Source organism: Drosophila guanche, unplaced genomic scaffold (genome assembly GCF_900245975.1).
Source record: "Drosophila guanche unplaced genomic scaffold, DGUA_6, whole genome shotgun sequence".
NCBI lineage: Eukaryota > Metazoa > Arthropoda > Insecta > Diptera > Drosophilidae > Drosophila > Drosophila guanche.
Window position 1 is genome coordinate 108,400 of NW_022995752.1, and position 19,448 is coordinate 127,847.

General features: G+C 44.5%; 7 protein-coding genes across 11 annotated transcripts in view; 3 read left to right on the forward strand and 4 right to left on the reverse strand.

Moving 5' to 3' along the window:
- Nucleotides 1–345: 345 nt before the first annotated feature.
- On the reverse strand, nucleotides 346–1,783 carry LOC117587642 (putative nuclease HARBI1). 2 transcript variants are annotated; one of them, XM_034278528.1, is made up of 4 exons: nucleotides 1,612–1,783; nucleotides 1,393–1,550; nucleotides 1,063–1,333; nucleotides 346–995 (listed from the first exon to the last, which is right to left on the reverse strand). In XM_034278528.1, exons 1-4 carry the CDS (start codon nucleotides 1,774–1,776, stop codon nucleotides 369–371), a joined length of 1,221 nt encoding a protein of 406 aa, XP_034134419.1. In that variant the 5' UTR covers nucleotides 1,777–1,783; the 3' UTR covers nucleotides 346–368. The 2 variants fall into 2 exon arrangements, with proteins under 2 accessions (XP_034134419.1, XP_034134418.1); XM_034278527.1 differs by having other exon boundaries at nucleotides 1,393–1,556.
- On the reverse strand, nucleotides 1,773–18,650 carry LOC117587650. Of its 2 annotated transcripts, XM_034278541.1 has the most exons (3): nucleotides 18,497–18,650; nucleotides 15,931–16,676; nucleotides 1,773–1,783 (listed from the first exon to the last, which is right to left on the reverse strand). In XM_034278541.1, exon 2 carries the CDS (start codon nucleotides 16,663–16,665, stop codon nucleotides 15,940–15,942), a length of 726 nt encoding a protein of 241 aa, XP_034134432.1. In that variant the 5' UTR covers nucleotides 16,666–16,676; nucleotides 18,497–18,650; the 3' UTR covers nucleotides 1,773–1,783; nucleotides 15,931–15,939. The 2 variants fall into 2 exon arrangements, with proteins under 2 accessions (XP_034134432.1, XP_034134431.1); XM_034278540.1 differs by lacking the exon at nucleotides 1,773–1,783 and having other exon boundaries at nucleotides 15,872–16,676.
- On the forward strand, nucleotides 2,082–4,069 carry LOC117587643 (heparin sulfate O-sulfotransferase). The gene is made up of 5 exons (XM_034278529.1): nucleotides 2,082–2,339; nucleotides 2,402–2,738; nucleotides 2,793–2,931; nucleotides 2,988–3,208; nucleotides 3,266–4,069. Exons 1-5 carry the CDS (start codon nucleotides 2,225–2,227, stop codon nucleotides 3,507–3,509), a joined length of 1,056 nt encoding a protein of 351 aa, XP_034134420.1. The 5' UTR covers nucleotides 2,082–2,224; the 3' UTR covers nucleotides 3,510–4,069.
- On the forward strand, nucleotides 5,414–10,498 carry LOC117587645 (alpha-tocopherol transfer protein-like). Of its 2 annotated transcripts, none has more exons than XM_034278531.1 (5): nucleotides 5,414–5,532; nucleotides 8,789–8,968; nucleotides 9,303–9,397; nucleotides 9,456–9,609; nucleotides 9,669–10,498. In XM_034278531.1, exons 1-5 carry the CDS (start codon nucleotides 5,475–5,477, stop codon nucleotides 10,154–10,156), a joined length of 975 nt encoding a protein of 324 aa, XP_034134422.1. In that variant the 5' UTR covers nucleotides 5,414–5,474; the 3' UTR covers nucleotides 10,157–10,498. The 2 variants fall into 2 exon arrangements, with proteins under 2 accessions (XP_034134422.1, XP_034134421.1); XM_034278530.1 differs by lacking the exon at nucleotides 5,414–5,532 and adding an exon at nucleotides 6,006–6,160.
- LOC117587649 (ras-related protein Rab-9B) lies at nucleotides 10,859–13,648 on the reverse strand. 2 transcript variants are annotated; one of them, XM_034278538.1, is made up of 3 exons: nucleotides 13,145–13,644; nucleotides 11,617–11,811; nucleotides 10,859–11,546 (listed from the first exon to the last, which is right to left on the reverse strand). In XM_034278538.1, exons 1-3 carry the CDS (start codon nucleotides 13,334–13,336, stop codon nucleotides 11,163–11,165), a joined length of 771 nt encoding a protein of 256 aa, XP_034134429.1. In that variant the 5' UTR covers nucleotides 13,337–13,644; the 3' UTR covers nucleotides 10,859–11,162. The 2 variants fall into 2 exon arrangements, with proteins under 2 accessions (XP_034134429.1, XP_034134430.1); XM_034278539.1 differs by having other exon boundaries at nucleotides 11,318–11,566; nucleotides 13,145–13,648.
- LOC117587640 (tRNA-splicing ligase RtcB homolog) lies at nucleotides 13,985–15,752 on the reverse strand. Its single transcript, XM_034278525.1, has 2 exons — nucleotides 14,378–15,752; nucleotides 13,985–14,316 (listed from the first exon to the last, which is right to left on the reverse strand). The coding sequence occupies exons 1-2, from the start codon at nucleotides 15,668–15,670 to the stop codon at nucleotides 14,089–14,091; spliced, it is 1,521 nt and encodes a 506-aa protein (XP_034134416.1). The 5' UTR covers nucleotides 15,671–15,752; the 3' UTR covers nucleotides 13,985–14,088.
- The window catches only part of LOC117587637 (paxillin), a 33,997-nt gene continuing 31,650 nt past the window's right edge, over nucleotides 17,102–19,448 (forward strand). The window contains exon 1 of the mRNA XM_034278513.1: nucleotides 17,102–17,273. Within this exon, the coding sequence (XP_034134404.1) occupies nucleotides 17,261–17,273 (13 nt within the window). The 5' untranslated portion in view covers nucleotides 17,102–17,260. The remainder of the gene's footprint in view (nucleotides 17,274–19,448) is intronic.

The following is a 19,448-nucleotide window of genomic DNA, read 5'->3' on the forward strand; positions in this document are numbered from 1 at the left end:
AAGACAAAACTAAAATGCAACTAACTTCGGGAGAGGTAGGCTAGTATAAGAGATTTAAGAAGAGGAAGGGAGTTAGTTGAGGATATAATGTGGCAGAGGGAATTATAATCCGAGCATAAAACCCTAAGGGGTTCGTGTGAGGCATAATTCGATGTACATAGTGAAAGGAACGAAGGAATAATGTTTCTAGTGGGTCTAATGGAATGGGAATCGTAAAGTTTATGCGGCTCAGCCGCATGCTAGAAACAGCAACCGAGGTGGAGATAACCAATATGCTGTTCTCTAAGGGGCAGCTTCATGCCCAGACGCAGCTGCCATCCGATTATTAAATAAACTCGTTATATATATTTGAAATGTATTTGTTTTTTTTATCGAAATACACCAGCAGATTCATTCTGCCCAGGTATTGACCCAGCTGCACAGTTAACATAGTCCCTAATAGTATTTCTAACATGTTTGGGATAGTCCTGGACACGACCACGAAAGGATTCAGTAGCAGGGTCTGCTGCACTTTGAATTAATGGGCTTTCAACCCTGGCGCCATATTCTCTTGGGCTTACGCGCATCAAATAATTGTGAAGATAGCAGCATGCCACTATTACATTTTGCGCTCTGTCTGGGCCACAGCGTAAAGTGTCTGGAACAGCCATCCACCTATTGCTAAGAATTCCGAATGCCTTCTCAATGCAACGACGAGCTCGACTTAGCCGGTAGTTGAAAATCCTTTCAGCTTTGGATAGTTTCCTGGACCCATATGGTTTCATTATGCGCTTGTGCAACTGAAATGCCTCATCCGCAACAATATAGTATGGAGTACGCACTCCCTGCAGCATGCCATCCTCCGGAAATGTGACATTGCCCGATAAAATTGCTTTTCCAAGCGAACAATGTGAAAAGGCAGTCATTTCGGTCTCACTCCCGTAAGCACCAACGTCGATGTAGGTGAACCTATATGAGGCGTCACAAGCCGCCATAAGCACAATTGAGTGAAAGCCCTATAGAAGAAAGGAAAAGGTTAGTTATATACCTAGGTACATACGTTGCCTGAGGTAATTGACTTACTTTTGAATTGTAGAATGCGCTGCCACTATTAGGTGGTGCCCTGATGGCTAAGTGCTTTCCATCGATAGCACCAATGCAGTTTGGAAAGTTCCATTGCTCCATAAAATCTGTGGCCCACTTGAGCATGTTCTCAGAGTTCCATTTCGGAAACTCTCCGTGCAGCGCAGTGCAAATAGCGTGAGACACCAGATCAATTGTCCGGCCCATGTGTTGCTTACTTATCCGATAGGTCGAGCCAACGTGACACTGTAAGTCTCCGGTCGCAAAACACCTAACACAAACGATGTAGTGAGTACTCATTCCATAGTAAAAGACTTGCAGTAGACTTACTCAAGTGCAATGGCTAATTTAGCTCTGAGTGGAATGGCGTCCGGGCGTGAGTTGCGCTTCGGCACTAAATGTGGCTCCACCAATGAAAATAAGATATTGAACTCGCTTTCGTTCATATTAAAGTTCTGGTAGAACATTGTCGGGTTCTGCACCATATTCTGAAACTATGAAATGTTTATTTTACGTGAAACAAGAGATATTAATTATAACAATACTCACATCATTTTGAAATCTTCCCTTTTCTTTCCTCAGCTGCAAGTAAGGGTTCACCCAACAATTGGGGCGCCTCCGTTTGCTCTGTCCTTTTATATTTATCTGATCTTCCTTTTCTTTTGCAGCAACATATGCCGCCAATATCACTAATACTTCATCGTCAGAGTACATTTTTTGGCTGTTTGAATTTTCATTGCACTTTTCACCATTTGCGCTGTTTACAACAAACAGCTGATTCGCCAGCTTGTTTTAGTTACGTTCCACACAAACGAAATATATAGCAACTTCCTGGCTAGAATTTTTCGCGGTGCTAATATATCGATCTAAAATGAATTATTTCAATTTAATTTAATTATGTTCCTTTAAAAATAAAAACATAATTATTATCTTAAAAATCGTAGTTCTGGCGGGCACATGGCGATAGTAGCACGCTATGCAGCACTGCTCCAGCAGCTGCTTCATCAGCTGCTCAGCAACGTTGTCCAATTCTAGACCAAGTTTATTGCAGAAAATCAAACAAAATAAGCAAAACAGCACAGAATTAGGCTAAATACTGGCCTAAAATGTGGCAAAATACTGACATCCATTAGCGAAATTCGTTCGGCGGAAATATAGGAAAATGCTCAAGATGTTTATTCTTCTGCGCCCCACACACTGGCTGGTACTGATCGCCCTTTGCATTCTGACCTGCGCTGGCTATTGGTTGCTCTGGTCTGAAATACGCCTGGAAAATGGTTAGTTGTTTTGTTGCATCTTATCTGGGATCGTAATGTTAATGAGTTTATTGTTTGAGCAGCCTTCAAGCCGCTGACCAAAGGAACGGAGGGTGGCAGCGCACTGGAGCAATCTTTGGGTGTTCCTGTTGCGACCGCCGTTGTGGACAGCTTCGATTACGAGGAGCAGCTGGTGGTGCTCTACAACCGTGTGCCAAAGACGGGCTCGACCAGTTTCGTCAACATAGCTTACGATCTGTGCAAACTCAACAAATACCACGTGCTGCACATTAACGTCACTGCCAATATGCATGTTCTGTCGCTTCCAAATCAGATCGCCTTTGTGCGAAATGTCTCCAAGTGGCATGAAATGAAGCCGGCGCTCTACCACGGTCACATGGCGTTTTTGGATTTCTCCAAGTGAGTTCAATATCATTCCCGCATACCATACATTGCCTAAAGTGTAATTTTCAGATTCCAAATAGCCCACAAACCCATCTACATAAATCTCGTGCGAAAGCCACTGGACCGACTGGTCTCCTACTACTACTTCCTGCGTTTTGGCGACAACTATCGACCGAATTTAGTGCGAAAGAAGGCGGGCAATAAAATTGTGAGTACGATCCAAATTCAGGCTTTATAATTTTTAACTCAATTCTGTCTGTCTAGACGTTCGACGAGTGCGTGATCCAAAAGCAAGCAGACTGTGATCCCAAGAACATGTGGCTGCAGATACCCTTCTTTTGTGGCCACGCTGCCGAGTGCTGGGAACCCGGCAGCGATTGGGCACTCGACCAGGCCAAGCGCAATCTGGTCAACGAATACTTTCTAGTCGGAGTCACCGAGCAAATGTATGAATTTGTAGATCTGCTGGAGAGATCACTACCCAGGTAACATTGCTTTCAGTCTACTGTATACGAAAGTACATTTTATTCTCTTGTTTCAAGAATCTTCCATGGCTTTCGTGAGCACTATCAAACCTCAAATAAATCTCATTTACGCGTGACATCCTCAAAGCTACCGCCCAGCGAATCCACGATCAAGAGCATACAAAAGACCAAGATCTGGCAAATGGAGAACGATCTCTACGAGTTTGCGCTGGCACAGTTCGAGTTTAACAAGAAGAAACTCATGCAGCCGGACAACAAGCATTTGCAGAAGTTTATGTATGAGAAGATACGACCAAAATGATCGCGTAGGCGCAGCAGGAGTCGCAGGCGTATCAAGCCGACTTCCGTTGTGTAACAGTCCCTCCTCGGTCCGGTCCGGTGCTTGTGCTGTAAATATTTAAATTACATAGATTTGATCTGTACTTAAAGCAAGTGAAACAAACGACTTTGTGAAAGACACTAAAGACTTAAGCATTGAATATCGTTGACATATTAATCCAACCCATTTGTATGTAAGTCTCAAAAATCCCCCCACTCGAGAGAGAGAGCGCTTTTCTAGTTGATCGATCGTAAGCAATATCTAGCAACAATTGAATGCACAATATCCAACTCATTTAGTGAAAATGTAACTTTTTATACTCGACAATACAAAGATAATTCGTAGTTGTAACCACAGAGTCGTCAGTAGATCGATTTCCCGTAGTTAGCCATAAGTGTAACGATATTTGGAGCAACTCTCTCATTAATTGTAATCTGTAATCTTAAACTTAAGCTCTAAGGGCCACTCCATTGTATGAGGGTCCATCTCTCTCCTCCCGAATTTGACATTCAAATTAAATGCATGTACATAATTGATAACAATTTGGATTGCCTATTGCTCTGATCAGCGTATTAGCATCAGCAGGCTGTCGGGCCAGATCGCGTGTTTGTAAATTGATTAATGCCATCATTGGGTTACTTTCAACATTCAGCAACATGTTGTACTTTGCCTAAGCTAATTGCCATTGGTTGCCTGGCGCAATCCCGAACTGGACTTTCATAGCTGACGTAGCTCCCGCATGAAGGTGACTGCCTAGCTGACGACTGACTGACTGCCAGACAGACGGACTCAGGTGGGTCGGACGAGTGGACACAGCAGGGCAGAATGGGCTCAGCTCAGCTTAGGCAAGTGCAAGAAATACATTTAGAAACACAACAAGCAGTGAAATAATTAATTAATTGCTCGAGCTTGAAACCAAAGGCAAATGAGTTTGCGTTGCCCGCCACCCGTCAGTTGTTCATTTGGTCGTGAATCGCGGGCACGGCACACAAGTCTCCATCGCCATCGCCATCGCCATCGCCATCCCATAGTTGATCGCTGCTAGACTTCGACTTTGACTTCGGCACGTCTCGTTTACTATCCCAAGACTGAAGAGATCTTGAACCAAGCCATCCCCGTAGCTGAAAGTAAACGCGCGCTGGCCATTCGTTACTAAAGTATTAACTACGCCTGTCCGACAGACAGACCATTTGAAGCGACCCGTAAGAGAGATTTATAACAAGTTTTATAAATATGTACATAGACTATGTATTTGCATTTGTATGTGTGTATATGACAGTCGAGGAGTACTGGTTATGAGTCTTGAAACTAGTTGTGTGTACTGAAGGCGCGTTCAAAAGTTCAATTCTAATTGCGTTTATGTCGCGTATGTTATGTAAACAGCTACCAGAAGAAGACGAACAAAAGCTACACACTGCGAGAAACTGCAAGAACAATGTATACGAGATGATATAACAGTGCGTATAACAGTTAAGAAACCAAAGTCGAGTATAAACGTACTAAGTGCATATTAAATGCATTACAATGCGTTCGGCCGAGCAGAAAACTAAGAAAAGAGTGCGTACATTATTTGACTTCATAAAATGCTTTTTCAGTGCTTTCCGACACGAGCACGATCACCCGCGCGACTTTTGAACTTGATTTACGAAAAGAAAACCCACGACCGTGCTCTTTGCGACTGCCACTGGTTGACCTGACTTAGCTTTTATCTCCCTCTGGCTGCCTTTAATGGCCTATTAAATGTGGCTTAATATGACAGACTATTCTCACTGGCCTGGCCAGTTCGTTTCTTGATAACTTTGATGTACATATGTACGAGTACGTGTAACGATCGTTATACATAGACTCTGCTCGGGTATAAAATGATTTGCCAAGCCGCTTTATATTTCCAGTCTTTAAACGAGATTCTAGCCAGATACACAAACAGCGACCACAAGAGAAGGATCTATGTACAAGCACTTACTTGGAGCCCCCAAATTTCGATTAATTACCTACCTATCTTTCGGTAAGTTTCCGTTTCAACGTATGAACAAAGCACACGCTTTCTTTGGTTTCTTTTGTTCGGGTTTTTGCTGCTGCTCTTTGAGCCTGAACAATTACAAATTCAATGTCCGCCTGAGCATAACAATGCACATTACACATTAAAGCTTTTTCCCGCTCAACCCGTCTCTACAGGGTATCATATGAAGTCAAGTCCAAATTTGAGATAACCCAAAGTGAGTGCACCAATACACGAACAAGTTGCAACGGTAGCGCATAAACGTCACTGCTTTGCCTTTCGTGCAGTTGTTCTCTTTTGCTTTTGTACTTATTTTTGCGAGCATTGCTTTTACATGCCCATTCGGTTGCTGCCGAGAACATCATGTAAAGTTCAGTAACTTGCTGGCATTGACCTATTTCGAGTGTGCTCGTGTTCGATGTGACCGGCTAATGCAGGGACTTGTGTTGCTTAAAATATATTAATTTATTTTCATTGTTGCTGCTCTGCTGCATCGCGTGTTCGTGAGTGGTCTTTCGCGGTTTGGTTCGCATCAGCATGAAGATGCTGAGCACTGCAGCTGCAACCTGCGGCCTGCCCCAACAGTACACGTTGGCGGAGGTGGCTCTATCTCGTGTGGCGGCTTTCGACTCGGGTGAGAAACAGTGAAGCCACTTATGGCGTATAAATTAATGCCACATTCATGGGTATTAACATAGTTTGTTAAATACAATTGTGGGCGTTGCTTTAGTACACATGCTCGCAAATGTATGCACATATGTATGCATGTGTGTATGTGTGTGTGTACTGTTACCGCATGCAGGCTCCTCAATTCTATTGATATTTTGGTTAACGACAACCCAAATACTGGGGAAGTTGTATATAGGTAACAACAGAATTAGGCATTTACGATTTCCCGCACAACAGAACAGACTTTCCAGGCATACACAAATTTTAGAACGAGTACCGGTAAATGGACATTCCCATCGCAAAAGTGAGGTGTCAGTGAGTCAGTGCAAAATAAATAAAGGCGACTAGCGGGTATTCAATAGTCGGCAGTATGTACCTTTAACAGGTTTATGCCCCAACTCAAGCCGAATTGTGAATTACACAGACACAAATCGTCTCGTACTTGTATGTACATATGTATGTACAATATTTACATATTTATGTACATTTTAACCATTTTTTTGCAGAGTAAGGTCAAAGCACTTGTCATTGCCATTGCCAGGTCTTACAATTCCAGTTTCTGTCTTTTGTATTCCCCTTTTTTTTTTTGCAAAAACAACAACGAAGGGCACAGGTTGACATTGCATGCGGTCTTAACCCCAGTCTCTCTCTCTCTCTCTTCTACTTTACCGCAATCTCAATCTTCACGGTTTTATGGCAGCCAACTTGTGGCTGGCTCTCAGTTTTCAGCTCAAGTTCGTCATTAAAAATAGACCAACGAAATACATACCCAAAACGAAAACGAGAGTACGAGAGCATAACGAAGCGTAAAACCATGAATGGGACTCAAGCTTCTGCACGTGCGATCGTGCGATTGATCGTGCGTCTTGGCCAAAAACCGACGAGGCGACGAAAACTGGGCTGTGGCCAGTTGCTTGAAGGGAGACGTGCTAATTATACAAAATATGCCTCGAATATGATTGCTGCTGGACGGACAGGTGTAAGCACTAATTGACATCAACACTGAAACCGGATAGTACACCATTTCAGGGTCAGCGTCGACATAGACAACAGACAACAGACAACAGATTATTATAGACTACAGACTACAGACTGCTCTGCTCTGCTGTGCAATTACACTCGAAGAAAAGCGAACCAGTGGGAATTTGTGGTATGTTGTCCCATGGAATATCCCAGCTGAGAAAACTTTGAAACTGAAATCGAAACCGGCTTTTGTTGGCAATATTTCCCAATGATGATGCACCCGGCCAGCCCCAGCGTCTCTCTCTTCTCTGGCTGGCACACACGTGAATGACATGCTCAAGTTCAGACCGAGCTTTGCTCTCCCAGTTTCAGCTCCATCTCCAGCTGTAGCTGTAGCTCCGAAGTTTGTAGCTGCAGCTGCTACTACGACGCTCTTCCAAATCCAGTTTCGATTCTTGGCTTGCCATAAAATCTCCGCAGCGCTCTTTTGGCCGCAACAGTTTCATCTGCGCTTTCGGCACCGTTGCACGCGTTTTGTCTTAGTCTTATCCACCTTTTTGGCCAATAATCGCGGTTTGTCAAAGTCGTTTAGCAAAACAAGTTTCCATTTGTGTTGTGCTCTGTGCGTACTACTTAAATTATTCGACTAGACTTTGTATTTTCCCAGCCTCAGACACCCATGCACCCATTGTGCCATGCATAATTTTGTGATATTTACGATTTTTGGCAAAGCTGCGACGAAGCTTCATCTCTGCATGAAAGATCTCGAACGAATCACCTGGCCTAACTAATCAAAGTGGATTCAATGTCAGACCTAGGCCCATGCCTTTGATGCTAATTTCCAAGTCTTTTGTTTTGGTTTTGATCACCAAGATCGTGGTAGATCTGCTCCATATAATGAACAGTTTGTGGTGTTAATTCCAATGGATTCAATTTCAATTTTAAATATATATTTTCAGATAGATAGTCATATACTTAGTCCGGGTACTTGTTTTTACTCGCAATTTAAAACTCGTTCCACCAGAATCTCATCCAAGTAGAACTTGTCGAAAGATTTATGAAGCTTTGAAATCAGTTCAAGGTCTTTCGGTCAAATATCACCGCAGATTTGTAGAAATTGCCCTCAATGGGCATCCATGGTTTCCTATGTTGCAAAATCTTTGCTTTGCTTTAATTTAGCTTCCGACATCCATGCGAATGCGAATGTCAAGGTGAAGGTGAGGGCCAGGTTGGCCAGGTGATCAATAATGCGATCAATAAGTGGGGAAGTTGTCTTCGATGCAGTTTCAAAGCCGGTTCCGTAATAAATTCAAATTCTCTCTCTCTCTACTTTACCCTATAAATAGAGTGCACAATTTGTCACAAGGCAGCACAGAAATCGGTCAGAAATATATATATTATTAAATAGCGAAAAGTAGCGAACAAATTGCAAAATGAGTAAGTAATTGAATCGTCTTAGCATTCCACATATATGGCTAGCTAATTGCCAATCGCTGCTAATACATAGCCACTTAGTTGGTTGCTTTAAACATCGAGCGCGCTTAGAACCTTAAACACACTTCAGAGCTCAAAGTACAGAAGCTTTCGCTTGTTGCATGCTAATTGATTTTGCTCTCCCTCGCCCTTTCAGGAGTGCCCACCATGTTGTCGGACTTAGATCAGATGCCGTCGATCCAGCTGGGGGATTTTACGCTCCAGTTTGAGCTGGGCGAACCCACGGCCATGGGCAAGGAGGTGGCCATCAAGGAGCTGCGCGAGACTCCAGAACGCCAGAAGGAGGCCGCCAAGGATCTGGCACGTTTGCTGGAGGGTGAGTGCTGAAACATCTATTAATATTTATGGATACGAAATCAGTTTTCCCCAATTCATTGCTTGACAATCTCATGCCACTAATCACAGGTTATATATTCGAAGGGAAGGTTATAGAACGTAGTTTTGTTGTCTAGCTGGGGGGATTGTCATGTAATGATTAGTTCTACGATCGTAGATCTTCATAATAATATATGTGGGTGCATCGAATCGAGAACTTAATCACCTTAATTTTAGTTTCATTCGACTCAAAGTTCAGTTCGTTAGACTTGCAGTTGGACTGTAGACTCTGATATAAATATATTTTCAAATACTAATTTGATTGTTGTTTGCAGCGGAGAAAGATCTTCTCTATCCCAAGGACAACCAGGAATGGTTTATACGTTTCCTGCGTCCCTGCAAGTATTATCCGGACAGCGCCAGAGATTTGGTAGGCATTATCCTAAATAACAATTTGATCATCGCTTATCTTTCGATTCTTCTCGCAGATCAAACGCTATTACTCCTTCAAGGTGAAGCACTCGGATGTGTACAACAACTTGAAGCCCTCGGGTGAGGCCAACATCTTCCAGAGCAACATTCTGACAGTCTTTCCCAATCGCGATCAGTGTGGACGTCGCGTTCTGGTACTGGAGCTGGGCAGTAAGTGGCACTGGTTAACCCAGCGTTATGGTTTCTAATTTGTCATTTGCCTTTGACAGAACGCTGGAAGCACAAGCAGGTCTCACTGGATGAGGTGTTCAAGGGTGCGGTCATCTTCCTGGAGGCAGCCATGCTGGAGCCCGAGACCCAGATACACGGCGCCGTCGTCATCTTCGACATGGATGGCCTGAGTCTGCAGCAGACCTGGCAGTTCACTCCGCCTTTTGCCAAGCGCATAGTAGACTGGCTGCAGGACGCGGTGCCGCTGCGCATCAAGGCTATACACATTGTGAATCAGCCGAAAATCTTCAACGTGGTCTTTGCCCTCTTCAAGCCATTCCTGCGTGAAAAGCTGCGCGGCCGCATCATTTTCCATGGCACGGATCGCGACTCCCTGCACAAGTACATGTCGCCCAAGTGCCTGCCCCCTGCCTATGGAGGTATCCTCGAACTCAAGCGCGTTAACGGCGATGAGTGGTATAAGCTGCTCCTCAAGTGCGACAAGGAGTTTGATGCCATTAACTCGTATGGCTATAAAAAGAAGTAAAGCGATTGCTCCAGCAAGGGTCTTCAGCAAGTGATAATTTACCCAATATGCCCAGATAGTGTCCACTTCACAGTAACAGTCACAATTACAGTCACACCTATGTACACTTACGAATGATTTAGGCATATAATAGTTAAGCACTCAGTCTGTTATACGCTTGTCCCGCGACCCGTGACAGCGCCTAGAGTTTGCCGTAGTCTTAATCGATTCAATTCCAATCCAGCAAAAGTGTTATACATACTCGTACATATTATATATTTAATCCGGGGTAAGCGTATTTATATTGTGTTAAAATACTTATTATAAAAATTGTTGAAATATAAACACACGTATCCATATAAAGCATTTCTTTTGGAGACTGTTTTATGGAATCGAAAGAGATTCTATAACAGCTTTTCGGGTGTCTCGTTACTTAAATCTACTCGTTAGTGTATTCCAAATATATTTCACAACTTATTCAGACAGTGCATAAAAGAAAAATACATCAACTGCATTGTGTTCTGCTCCTTTTTAAGGCACTTATATATATTATATATAAAATGCAGGGGAGGATACAGGTTAAGGCACCAGCAGATACATAAACCTCTGAGTTTGGAAACTATACACTGTAAACAGGGGGCAAATGTCAGCTTCAATTTCCTTTAGTTTCTGTGACTGAACTGCTTTACAGCACACAAAATAATTTCAGAATAGTATCAAAAATATCATAAGAGAGTTACTTAATACAAATCATTGTGGTGGATCATTGTACTGCAAAATCTTCATACAATCTTCATCTCTTATACGAGTACTCGTATCTAACTTCATTTATAATATTATTCGCACCCTTAGGCATAATCGATACAAATTGTACGTCATATCGAATGACTTTTTGGTCGACTCCTTGTCTCCTCCGTTGTGGAATGTGCACAGCGTGTGGTTCAGAGCTCGTCCTTGAGCTTGAGGCGAACCCTTAACCGCTTGGTTAAATTAAGCGTAAATTCCCGTGACATGACAGCTTCGATGCTCATAGTCGGTAATTGGTAGCTGGCGCCTTTGGTGCACTGCGTTTCTGTCCAAACAGTTTTTTGGATGGGGTGCGCATGGCAGCGTCATCGCCGTCGCCATCCCCATCACCGTCTTTATTGATGCCGCCACCTCCTGTGCAGCAGAGGCGCCGTTGCACGAGGCGTATGGGTCGTGTCAAGTCAATGGTGTCGCCATTGTGGCGAAGCTCAGCCTCGGCCACACACTCCAAGTGCTTCCACTGGCGCAGACCGAGCACAAAGGCGTCGCTCACATTCATCGCTGCCTTCGAGGAGGTCTCTATGTGGGAGGCAATCTGTTGCTCCGCACACCACTGCTGGACACTTTCGTAGCTGACCTGCCGCTTGTGTGGCTGGATGTCGCTCTGCGCGGAAGAACAAATTGCTGGGAAATTACTTTTATATGTGGCTGTTTCAATGGGCTATTCCACTCACCTTGTTGCCCACCACAATGAAGGGAAACTTGTCCGCCTCCACGTCGGCATAGTTAAGAAACTCGTTGCGCCACAAACCCAATCCCCGCAGACTGTCCCGGTCGTCGAGGGCATAGCAGAGCAGGCAAATGTCCGATCCCCGATAGAAGGGAGTGCGCAGTGCCCGAAAACGTTCCTGTCCAGCCGTATCCCATATCTAGCTTGTGCGAAAACAAAGAAAATGCATCAATTAAATTCTGGTTGAACCTTCAATTAGATTCATATTGAAATTTGCTTTCGTTTCTTTCGTTTCTTAGGTATGCATTTGCTACCTTGGCCAGAAATCACCGTCTACACTGACTCATATCATGCCTTACTATTTGCTCTGCAAATATTTGATATCAGAGGTTGTCTCTGCCACAAAATCCAACCCAAGGGATTGATAACGAAGTGCCGCAGATAAGTAAATCAAAACAAACAAAATAAATAAGAAGCAATGTCTTTTTCAGTTATTTGTTTTTACAATTTGCCCCCGCAGTTCGACTTTCATGGCAAGCTCTGTCGGTTCCTTGGAACATTTCGGAGTTTAAGCAAGGGGAAAATACACGTCTTTACTGGCAATAACCCCTAGCATTAAACCCATACTTGGAGAGAATTTCCTGTTTTGTATTTGCTTTTTGGCATGAGAAACGTTGGATTCCCGCTTCTTGTTGTTGCACAGATTCGGCGAACCGTGAACCGGCATTCTTTTCCAGAACTTACCACGTGGGGAATGGGGAATGACAAACCACAACAAAGTTTCAACAAATATTTCTGCAATTTTCCTCAAATATGTAACATTCCCCAAGCACTACTCATACAAGCTGAGATTCTATTGCTTTCCAATGAATCAATTGCATTCATTAAAATCATTAATACATTCTTTTGCCATTTACTGCACTTTGCTTGCTCACTGAGACGCGCCGCCGCTCTCCATATTCATAAGCTTCTCTCAAAACTGTTGTTTGTTTTGTTTTTTTTTTTAATTTCCATGTTTCTATGGCAGCATAAAGGGAAAAACAAACTGGGAGCAGAAAACAAAACGCGACGAATGATGAAACACTCTGATGTCGAGCAAAGGAACTGTTTTTATTATTTTCTTTTCATTCTTTATTTTTTGCAATGCCTAACTGTATGTTAATTGAGCACAAATTGTGGTAGTGTGTGTGTGCATAGGGGGCTTAGATGAAACAAATACAACTACGAACTCAAGTACTGTGGATGGCACAGAGCGGAAAACAATGCTCGATCGTTGTTTAACTTTTAAACGCTTGCGCTGACCGCTGAACGCAAAAAAAAAAAACGTTGTCTACGTGTGTAACAGTTACGATCACACCACTCCACTGACATTTGAAGAACTCTACTAAGATCATCATGGATCGTAACTAATAGCTTCTATCTAGCGAAATATCTTTGGAAACGAAAGGGATCTTCGCTTCACTTGACGATTTCTTCAGCCTTCAAGCTCACCCAACTGTAGCGAAATATTCTGTGGCCAGAACCAAACCCACCTGCAGGGTGTACCGCTCCCCGTCGACCACGATATCCTTGTTCATGAACTCGACGCCAATCGTATGGAAGTTGTTCTCCTCATAACGGTTCGATACGAAGCGGGTGAGCAGGGCAGACTTGCCCACGCCCCCATCGCCCAGTATGACGACCTTCAGCAGCTTGGATTTCTGCGGTGGGCGCATATTTGTCATTTTGTTTATTTTTCTTCCACAATTAAGCCCGGCAACGGTGTGTAGGATTTGCTTGAACTTTTTCTTTACAATTGCGCAGCTAGCAAAGCCCTCCGCTTTGGTGACATGTGATTACTTTTCAATTTGTTAGATGCACCCACGATTTTGAGTCGACTTTCTATCACTTTTTCAGATGCATAAATTGTACACTCTTCTAATAACAGCAATTAGGGTAATGGAAAAAATGTAAATGAAAAAAATTCGAAACGGAAAACCGCGCTGCGGGACAAGTTGAATTCGGTTGGGTCGAGCGGGCGGTGAATGTCAGCTGACGACTAACAGAGAGGAGAGCACGAAGGAACGTGGTAGCATAGCCGAATTGTTTGACAGGTACTTTGGTGGCCTAAGTTGTTTTCCACCCGCTCCCAGATGGCGGAAGTTGATACAGAATCGCATAAGCGGAAATTGTTTTGAAGAAATAAGTGCAAAGTATAATGAATTAGCAATCACTCTCACTTTGTAACAACACTCAACGTGCTAGAGAGAGCGAAAGAGCTGGTTTGATGGGTCGCACCTTTACATTTTACTACCATGCGGGAGTGTGCCCACCAGCTGAAAGTGCCGCTAACAGAGAGCTTTTAGAGTGACCAAAAAAAAAGCTGAGACCTGTTACTTTACAATTTAATGTTTTAATTGAAGCGACAAATTATCTTGTCATTATAAGTCTTCGTCGATTTAATCACAAATAAATATCTTACGAGTACAGACAGCTTTTAGCCCTTGATAACAGCAATGGGACGCATTTTGATGCACTTCTTGCTAATGCCCGCAGCGTGACAGGTGTCCACGACATCGGTTACATCCTTGTACGACTCGGGAGCCTCCTCCATGACTAGCTTGGGAGAGGCTACGCGTATGGCAATGCCGCTTTGCTCGAGCTTGTCCAGCACCTCCTTGTAGTCAAGATTACGGCGGGATTTGGCACGTGACAAGGCGCGACCCTAGAAGAAGTCGTAAAGTGATGAGATATGGACACAGCTGAGAGATTGGGATTTAGCTTACAGCTCCGTGGCAGGTGCTGCCGAAGGTCTCCTTCATGCCCTGCTCTGTGCCAGTCAGCACGTAGCTGCAGGTGCCCATGGTGCCGCCCACGAGTACGGGCTGGCCAGTCAGCTGGTAGTCCACAGGAATCAGTGGATGGTGAGGAGGAAAGGCGCGCGTGGAGCCCTTGCGGTGGACGAGCAGCTTGCGCTCTTTGCCGTCCACCATGTGGTTCTCCACCTTGGCGATGTTGTGGGAGACATCGTAGATGACATGCATGTCGAGATCGTCTGGAGTTGTGTTAAACATCTTGGCAAATGCCTGGCGTGTGAGGAAGGTCATGGAGCTGCGGTTGACCCAGGCGAAGTTGGCAGCCGCTGCCATGGCCTTGAGGTAGTCCTGTCCCTCAACAGAGTTGATGCGGGCGCAGGCCAGCTGCCGATCGTTGGTCTCTATCTTGTCGCGTTTCATGGCCTTTTCCATTTGAACCAGCGCATCGGTGGCCACTTGGTGACCAAAGCCACGGCTTCCTGAGTGTATCATGACGACCACTTGGCCCTTCTCTTCGATGCCCATCTTGGAGGCGCTCCACTTGTCGTAGATTTCGTCCACCACCTGAATCTCTGCATAGTGGTTGCCCGCGCCCAAAGTTCCAAGCTGCGGCAGGCCACGCTTCTTAGCCCGCATGCTAACCTTGGCGGGATCAGCGTTCAGCATGCGGCCGTACTCCTCGCAGTGCTCCTTGTCCTCGGCCCAGACGTAGCCCTCGCGCAGCGACCAGTCCATTCCCATTTCCAGGGCCTCCTCCAGATCGCGTGCGTTCATTGGAATGATGCCCTTTGAGCCCACGCCCACAGGTATGTGGTCGAACAGAGACTGTGCCAGCTGCTCCTTCACCGGCTGCACATCCTTCTCGTAAAGATTAGTGCGCAGCAGGCGGACACCGCAATTGATGTCGAAGCCAACGCCGCCAGGGCTCACTATCGACAGGGGATTATCCATGTCAAATGCGGCCATGTTCCCGATGGCGAATCCATAGCCTGAATGTATGTCGGGCAGGCCGATGGAGCGACCCACAATACCTGGCAGGGCGGCCACATTTGCGATTTGCTTGACGCCGGGCAGGAAGCCACCCACTGCTCCCGGACGGCACGAGTTCTTCAATTCCTCCAGCATGAGTTGCTCCAGGCGCCTGTTCACATAGAAGCAGCCCTCGACGTTCATGTTCGGCTGGAAGCCCTTCTTGATCCGCCAGCAGTGGTCGTTGATCTTCTCCAGATACTTGAGCTCATCATTGTAAGAGCGAACCACCATTGTGAAATCCTTGCCGTACTTTTTAATTAATCCAAAAACATTAATTTAATTTCGCAAGAATTCCGGCTAGTGTGACCGCGAGTATCGATAAAATATATCGACAGACAATAGGAAATATACCGAAATATACCCTTGCATCTTCAAAATATACTGTAAATATACCGTAATCTTAAATAATTATCCTCGATTTTGCTGTTTTATTTGATATTTAATTGTTGGTGTTTTTTCCGTTTTTGTTTTGAGGTAATTTAAAATGTTACTTAGAACACTCAGGGGGTCTTGAAATATGCATGGTAATATTTATAGTAGTCTTGCAGGTAAGCTGGTGGTCCGTAGATTTTCAATTCACTGTTGATCAGGTCGCTAATCAGAAAGCTCAGGTGCGGACACTGCTGCGACAGCTCCTCAGGCGAGAACGGCAATATTCCGAGAATTGTTATATGGATGAGTTTTAAGGCCGGCATCTTTCTGAGTATATTGTATTGCAGATAAGATTCACCCGTCTGATTGTGCACATGCAGCAGAGCCAGCGCCTCCATCTTATCCGCCGACTCCAAGAGACGTGTTATCTGATAGTCCCGCACATCACAGTGACGCATGTCCAGGAAGAGCAGAGAGCTTGCAACTTTACACACAGCGTTCACGATATCGGGCGACCACTTGGCATGATCTAATTTGAGCGCATGTAGGCGGAGACTCTCCGACGCCCCTTGGCACAGGGGATTCAGGTATTTAAGGATATCTTTGTCGCTGGTCGAGTAACCCACCGTTATGTGCAGGCTGTTCAAATGGCGACCCAGTAACAGCATAAGCCCCTCATTAAAGGCTGGGGGGTGCCGCATGCTGAACTGAAAGTATCGAAATCGGTGCAGTTGCCGTTCAATGGCATCATCGAAACGTCTATTTAGTTGATTAAAAAGCGGCAGTAGCTCATCGAATCCAAAATGTAGTAAAATATCGTCCAAACAGTCGTCGTGGAGTTGCAAGAGATTCATCTTGGGTTCTTCTGAAATAAAATGGTAGTTCAAAACACTCTTAAAATAAGAACAGTTACGAAAACTTTGTGAGAAAAACACATTTTTGGCGCGTCAATTTGTATTAGTCCGGTGGTTGGTTTCTAGTACTGGTATTGAAGAGTGGTGTTGTGGAATACGAACTGTCAGCCAATAGTTCGGTTCGCGATAGTATCGTTCAATCAGCTGGCCCCCCCAACCACTGCTTATATATGTGTGTGCGTGTTGATGTTGTATTGTTTATGGCCGCCGCCGCCGCTCCAAAATTAGTGATTCATATAAAACTCGTCTCCAACTCGCGGCGAAACTCACGTATCACGTAGAGACAGAAATTATTTTCAATTCCAAGAGCAGAGCTCAAACTCCACGATTCGCAACGGCGGAGTGCTAGTGAAAAGTGTTTGCGTGGATTAATATTTTCGTGTTGGCTTGGTTTCTACCATCAATCAAAATCAATTAGGCACTCGTGTGCTGGTGCCGAATTCTTTCAGTCAACTGTGCGGCAACATCCCCATTGGAAATTGGAGCAGCCACACACACACACACACACACACACACACAATCCACAGCAAATACAATGGATGACTTAGGTGAGTGAACCACTTCCCCACCACCACAGCAAAACTTCTTGCAAAAATTCCGTCAGTGCATAGCATACATACCTAAACCACAAACTTATGCTGCTGCTCAAGGTCAGTTGCGTGGCGGACAGTTAATTAGCATTCCAGGCTGGTGACAGCCATAGACAACGGTTGCCAGCCAAGTGGCGATGAATAATTTTGGACACTGGATTCTTATCTTGTTAGACCAGCTACATATGTGATTACCAATCTTAATTTTTGTTTCTTATTGGCATGTACTAACTGGGGCATAGCTACATTTTGAATTTTGCATTCCTTGCTTTGTTCATTCCTGGAAGTCGCACACAAAACGATATCGTCTCTCCAGTGCCGTTTCAAGAGTGTGCGAGGGTGTGGTTCTTCCCGATTCCCAAACGAAAAGAAGAGAATTCAAGGGATTGTTAATGATCCGGGCGAATATCCGACTGGTTTTCTGTTCTTATTTATTTTGTTTTGTTTTCTCTCCTTCCAAGTCAATTCTCTGGAACGACCACCACCTCGCGCATACTTTTAGTCATCATCAGCAAAAAAAAGTTGCCGTCTCATACGCGAATCTGGAAGCTTTACTTTATTTTCATTATGACACAATTCTTTGCTGTTTTCCAGTCGCTGAGTGTGTGCAAGCTTGTTTCTGGCTGATCAGACATTCTTGAGAAATGAGTAAAGTAAAGAAAGGCCAAGTCACACACACACACACACACACACACCCACAAACACGCGAATGCAACTCCGAAATTCCAGCTGGCTGATTGACAATCCACCTACGCACAGTGGGTTGCAGCCAGTGAAAATGTTCACATAACGAGCGACTGCAGAACAACAACACCATCTCTTACAGGAAATTGATGCTTGTGCTCCTCTTCTTTTCCGTCTTGTGCCACAATTGCATCAATTTTGCAGCCATTAGTGAGTGCGCGCCCACTTCATTGATGGAGCCTACCCACTCGACACGCAATGTCTGCCCGGCTGCCCGACCGGCTCTGTTCGTGTTGCGTGTGCGCACTGTAAGAGCTGTTGACTGTGCAGGTCGTTTATGTATGGCTTTAAGGGTCGTTGGCGTTTTTGGCGAGTGCCACTCTATAGATCTAGACAACAGCAGCAGCACACTGGTACAAAACACCAAACCGCAGATCACTACAGCACCCAGGTAATGCAGTAATTCAAACTGATCTCACTAAAATGATTTCACTTACGATTTCCACTACATGCGGAAGGTGGTTCGTTCTTTCCAAATAATTCTTGGCACACTGTGCGCACGCACAATCAACAACCGTACGACAATCTTTGTCTCCGCTTTGGTTTCCTTTTCCGTGCGCCTCCCACTTGCGGTCTAGTCGATGCTTCGGCTGCTGCAGGCACAACGAAACAAAATGAAAGCGACTCCAAAAGCAAAACGAAAATCGGCCACATAGTATCTCTCAGAGCGTCATCAGATTGTTTACCTCTCTCCCTTGGTGTTTCTCTCTCTCTATCTATCTGTTGGGGCTCTCTCAGAGAGCGGACTATTTCTAATGGAGCTTTATTTGTTGGGGTCGGGTCCCATTCGGGTTTAGTCGCTCGCGACGCCTTTAACTCAATAGAAAACGCGACGCGCGCGCGTATCTTCGATTCTAACAAAATATTGGAGACAACAAACTGTCCAAGTGCATTGTGTGGAAGTGTCGAAAACTGCAACCCGGGAGCACAGAAGCGAAAAAACAATAAAAACCCGCAATATCAGTCCAGTGTTCAATGTTAAAAAACGCGTAAAAAAATGTATGAAAAGTCATTGGAACTTTGTTGGTGATATTGCGGCAGGTGGTAGCGTGGGAAATTGTTTACTTTGCTCGGAGAAAATAGAAACGCAGGAAAGCAAGAAAAACTGACAAATGGCAGATAAAACAAACAGAAAGCCAAAGATAAGAGACAATAGATAAGCAAGGAATGTTGCCAGTAGCTAAAAACTAGATACATCAAATTAGGTCCACAGATAATTTGGGATTTGTTTAGATTAAGGAATACGTTGCTCGTCTACAATGTTTTTCTTCAAACATCTTTAATTTGCACTAATTATGGATCCAATTAGCAAAGCTACACGACATCTAATAGATGAGGTATTTGCCCCCATGTGGCACTGCATAGAAATTTGGTTCGCGTCATTAATTT

Coding starts and splice junctions, on each gene's coding strand:
- LOC117587642 (XM_034278527.1), bottom strand. CDS start 1,776: ATGTACTCTGACGATGAAGTATTAGTGATATTGGCGGCATATGTTGCT. Junction 1,557..1,611: donor AGGGAAGATTTCAAAATGAT/GTGAGTATTGTT, acceptor AACATTTCATAG/TTTCAGAATATGGTGCAGAA. Junction 1,334..1,392: donor AAATTAGCCATTGCACTTGA/GTAAGTCTACTG, acceptor CGTTTGTGTTAG/GTGTTTTGCGACCGGAGACT.
- LOC117587643 (XM_034278529.1), top strand. CDS start 2,225: ATGCTCAAGATGTTTATTCTTCTGCGCCCCACACACTGGCTGGTACTG. Junction 2,739..2,792: donor GCGTTTTTGGATTTCTCCAA/GTGAGTTCAATA, acceptor TGTAATTTTCAG/ATTCCAAATAGCCCACAAAC. Junction 2,932..2,987: donor AGAAGGCGGGCAATAAAATT/GTGAGTACGATC, acceptor CTGTCTGTCTAG/ACGTTCGACGAGTGCGTGAT.
- LOC117587645 (XM_034278530.1), top strand. CDS start 6,064: ATGAAGATGCTGAGCACTGCAGCTGCAACCTGCGGCCTGCCCCAACAG. Junction 8,969..9,302: donor TCTGGCACGTTTGCTGGAGG/GTGAGTGCTGAA, acceptor TGTTGTTTGCAG/CGGAGAAAGATCTTCTCTAT. Junction 9,398..9,455: donor CGGACAGCGCCAGAGATTTG/GTAGGCATTATC, acceptor TTCTTCTCGCAG/ATCAAACGCTATTACTCCTT.
- LOC117587649 (XM_034278538.1), bottom strand. CDS start 13,336: ATGACAAATATGCGCCCACCGCAGAAATCCAAGCTGCTGAAGGTCGTC. Junction 11,812..13,144: donor GGGAGCGGTACACCCTGCAG/GTGGGTTTGGTT, acceptor CGCACAAGCTAG/ATATGGGATACGGCTGGACA. Junction 11,547..11,616: donor TCATTGTGGTGGGCAACAAG/GTGAGTGGAATA, acceptor TCTTCCGCGCAG/AGCGACATCCAGCCACACAA.
- LOC117587640 (XM_034278525.1), bottom strand. CDS start 15,670: ATGGTGGTTCGCTCTTACAATGATGAGCTCAAGTATCTGGAGAAGATC. Junction 14,317..14,377: donor GCAGCACCTGCCACGGAGCT/GTAAGCTAAATC, acceptor GACTTCTTCTAG/GGTCGCGCCTTGTCACGTGC.
- LOC117587650 (XM_034278541.1), bottom strand. CDS start 16,665: ATGAATCTCTTGCAACTCCACGACGACTGTTTGGACGATATTTTACTA.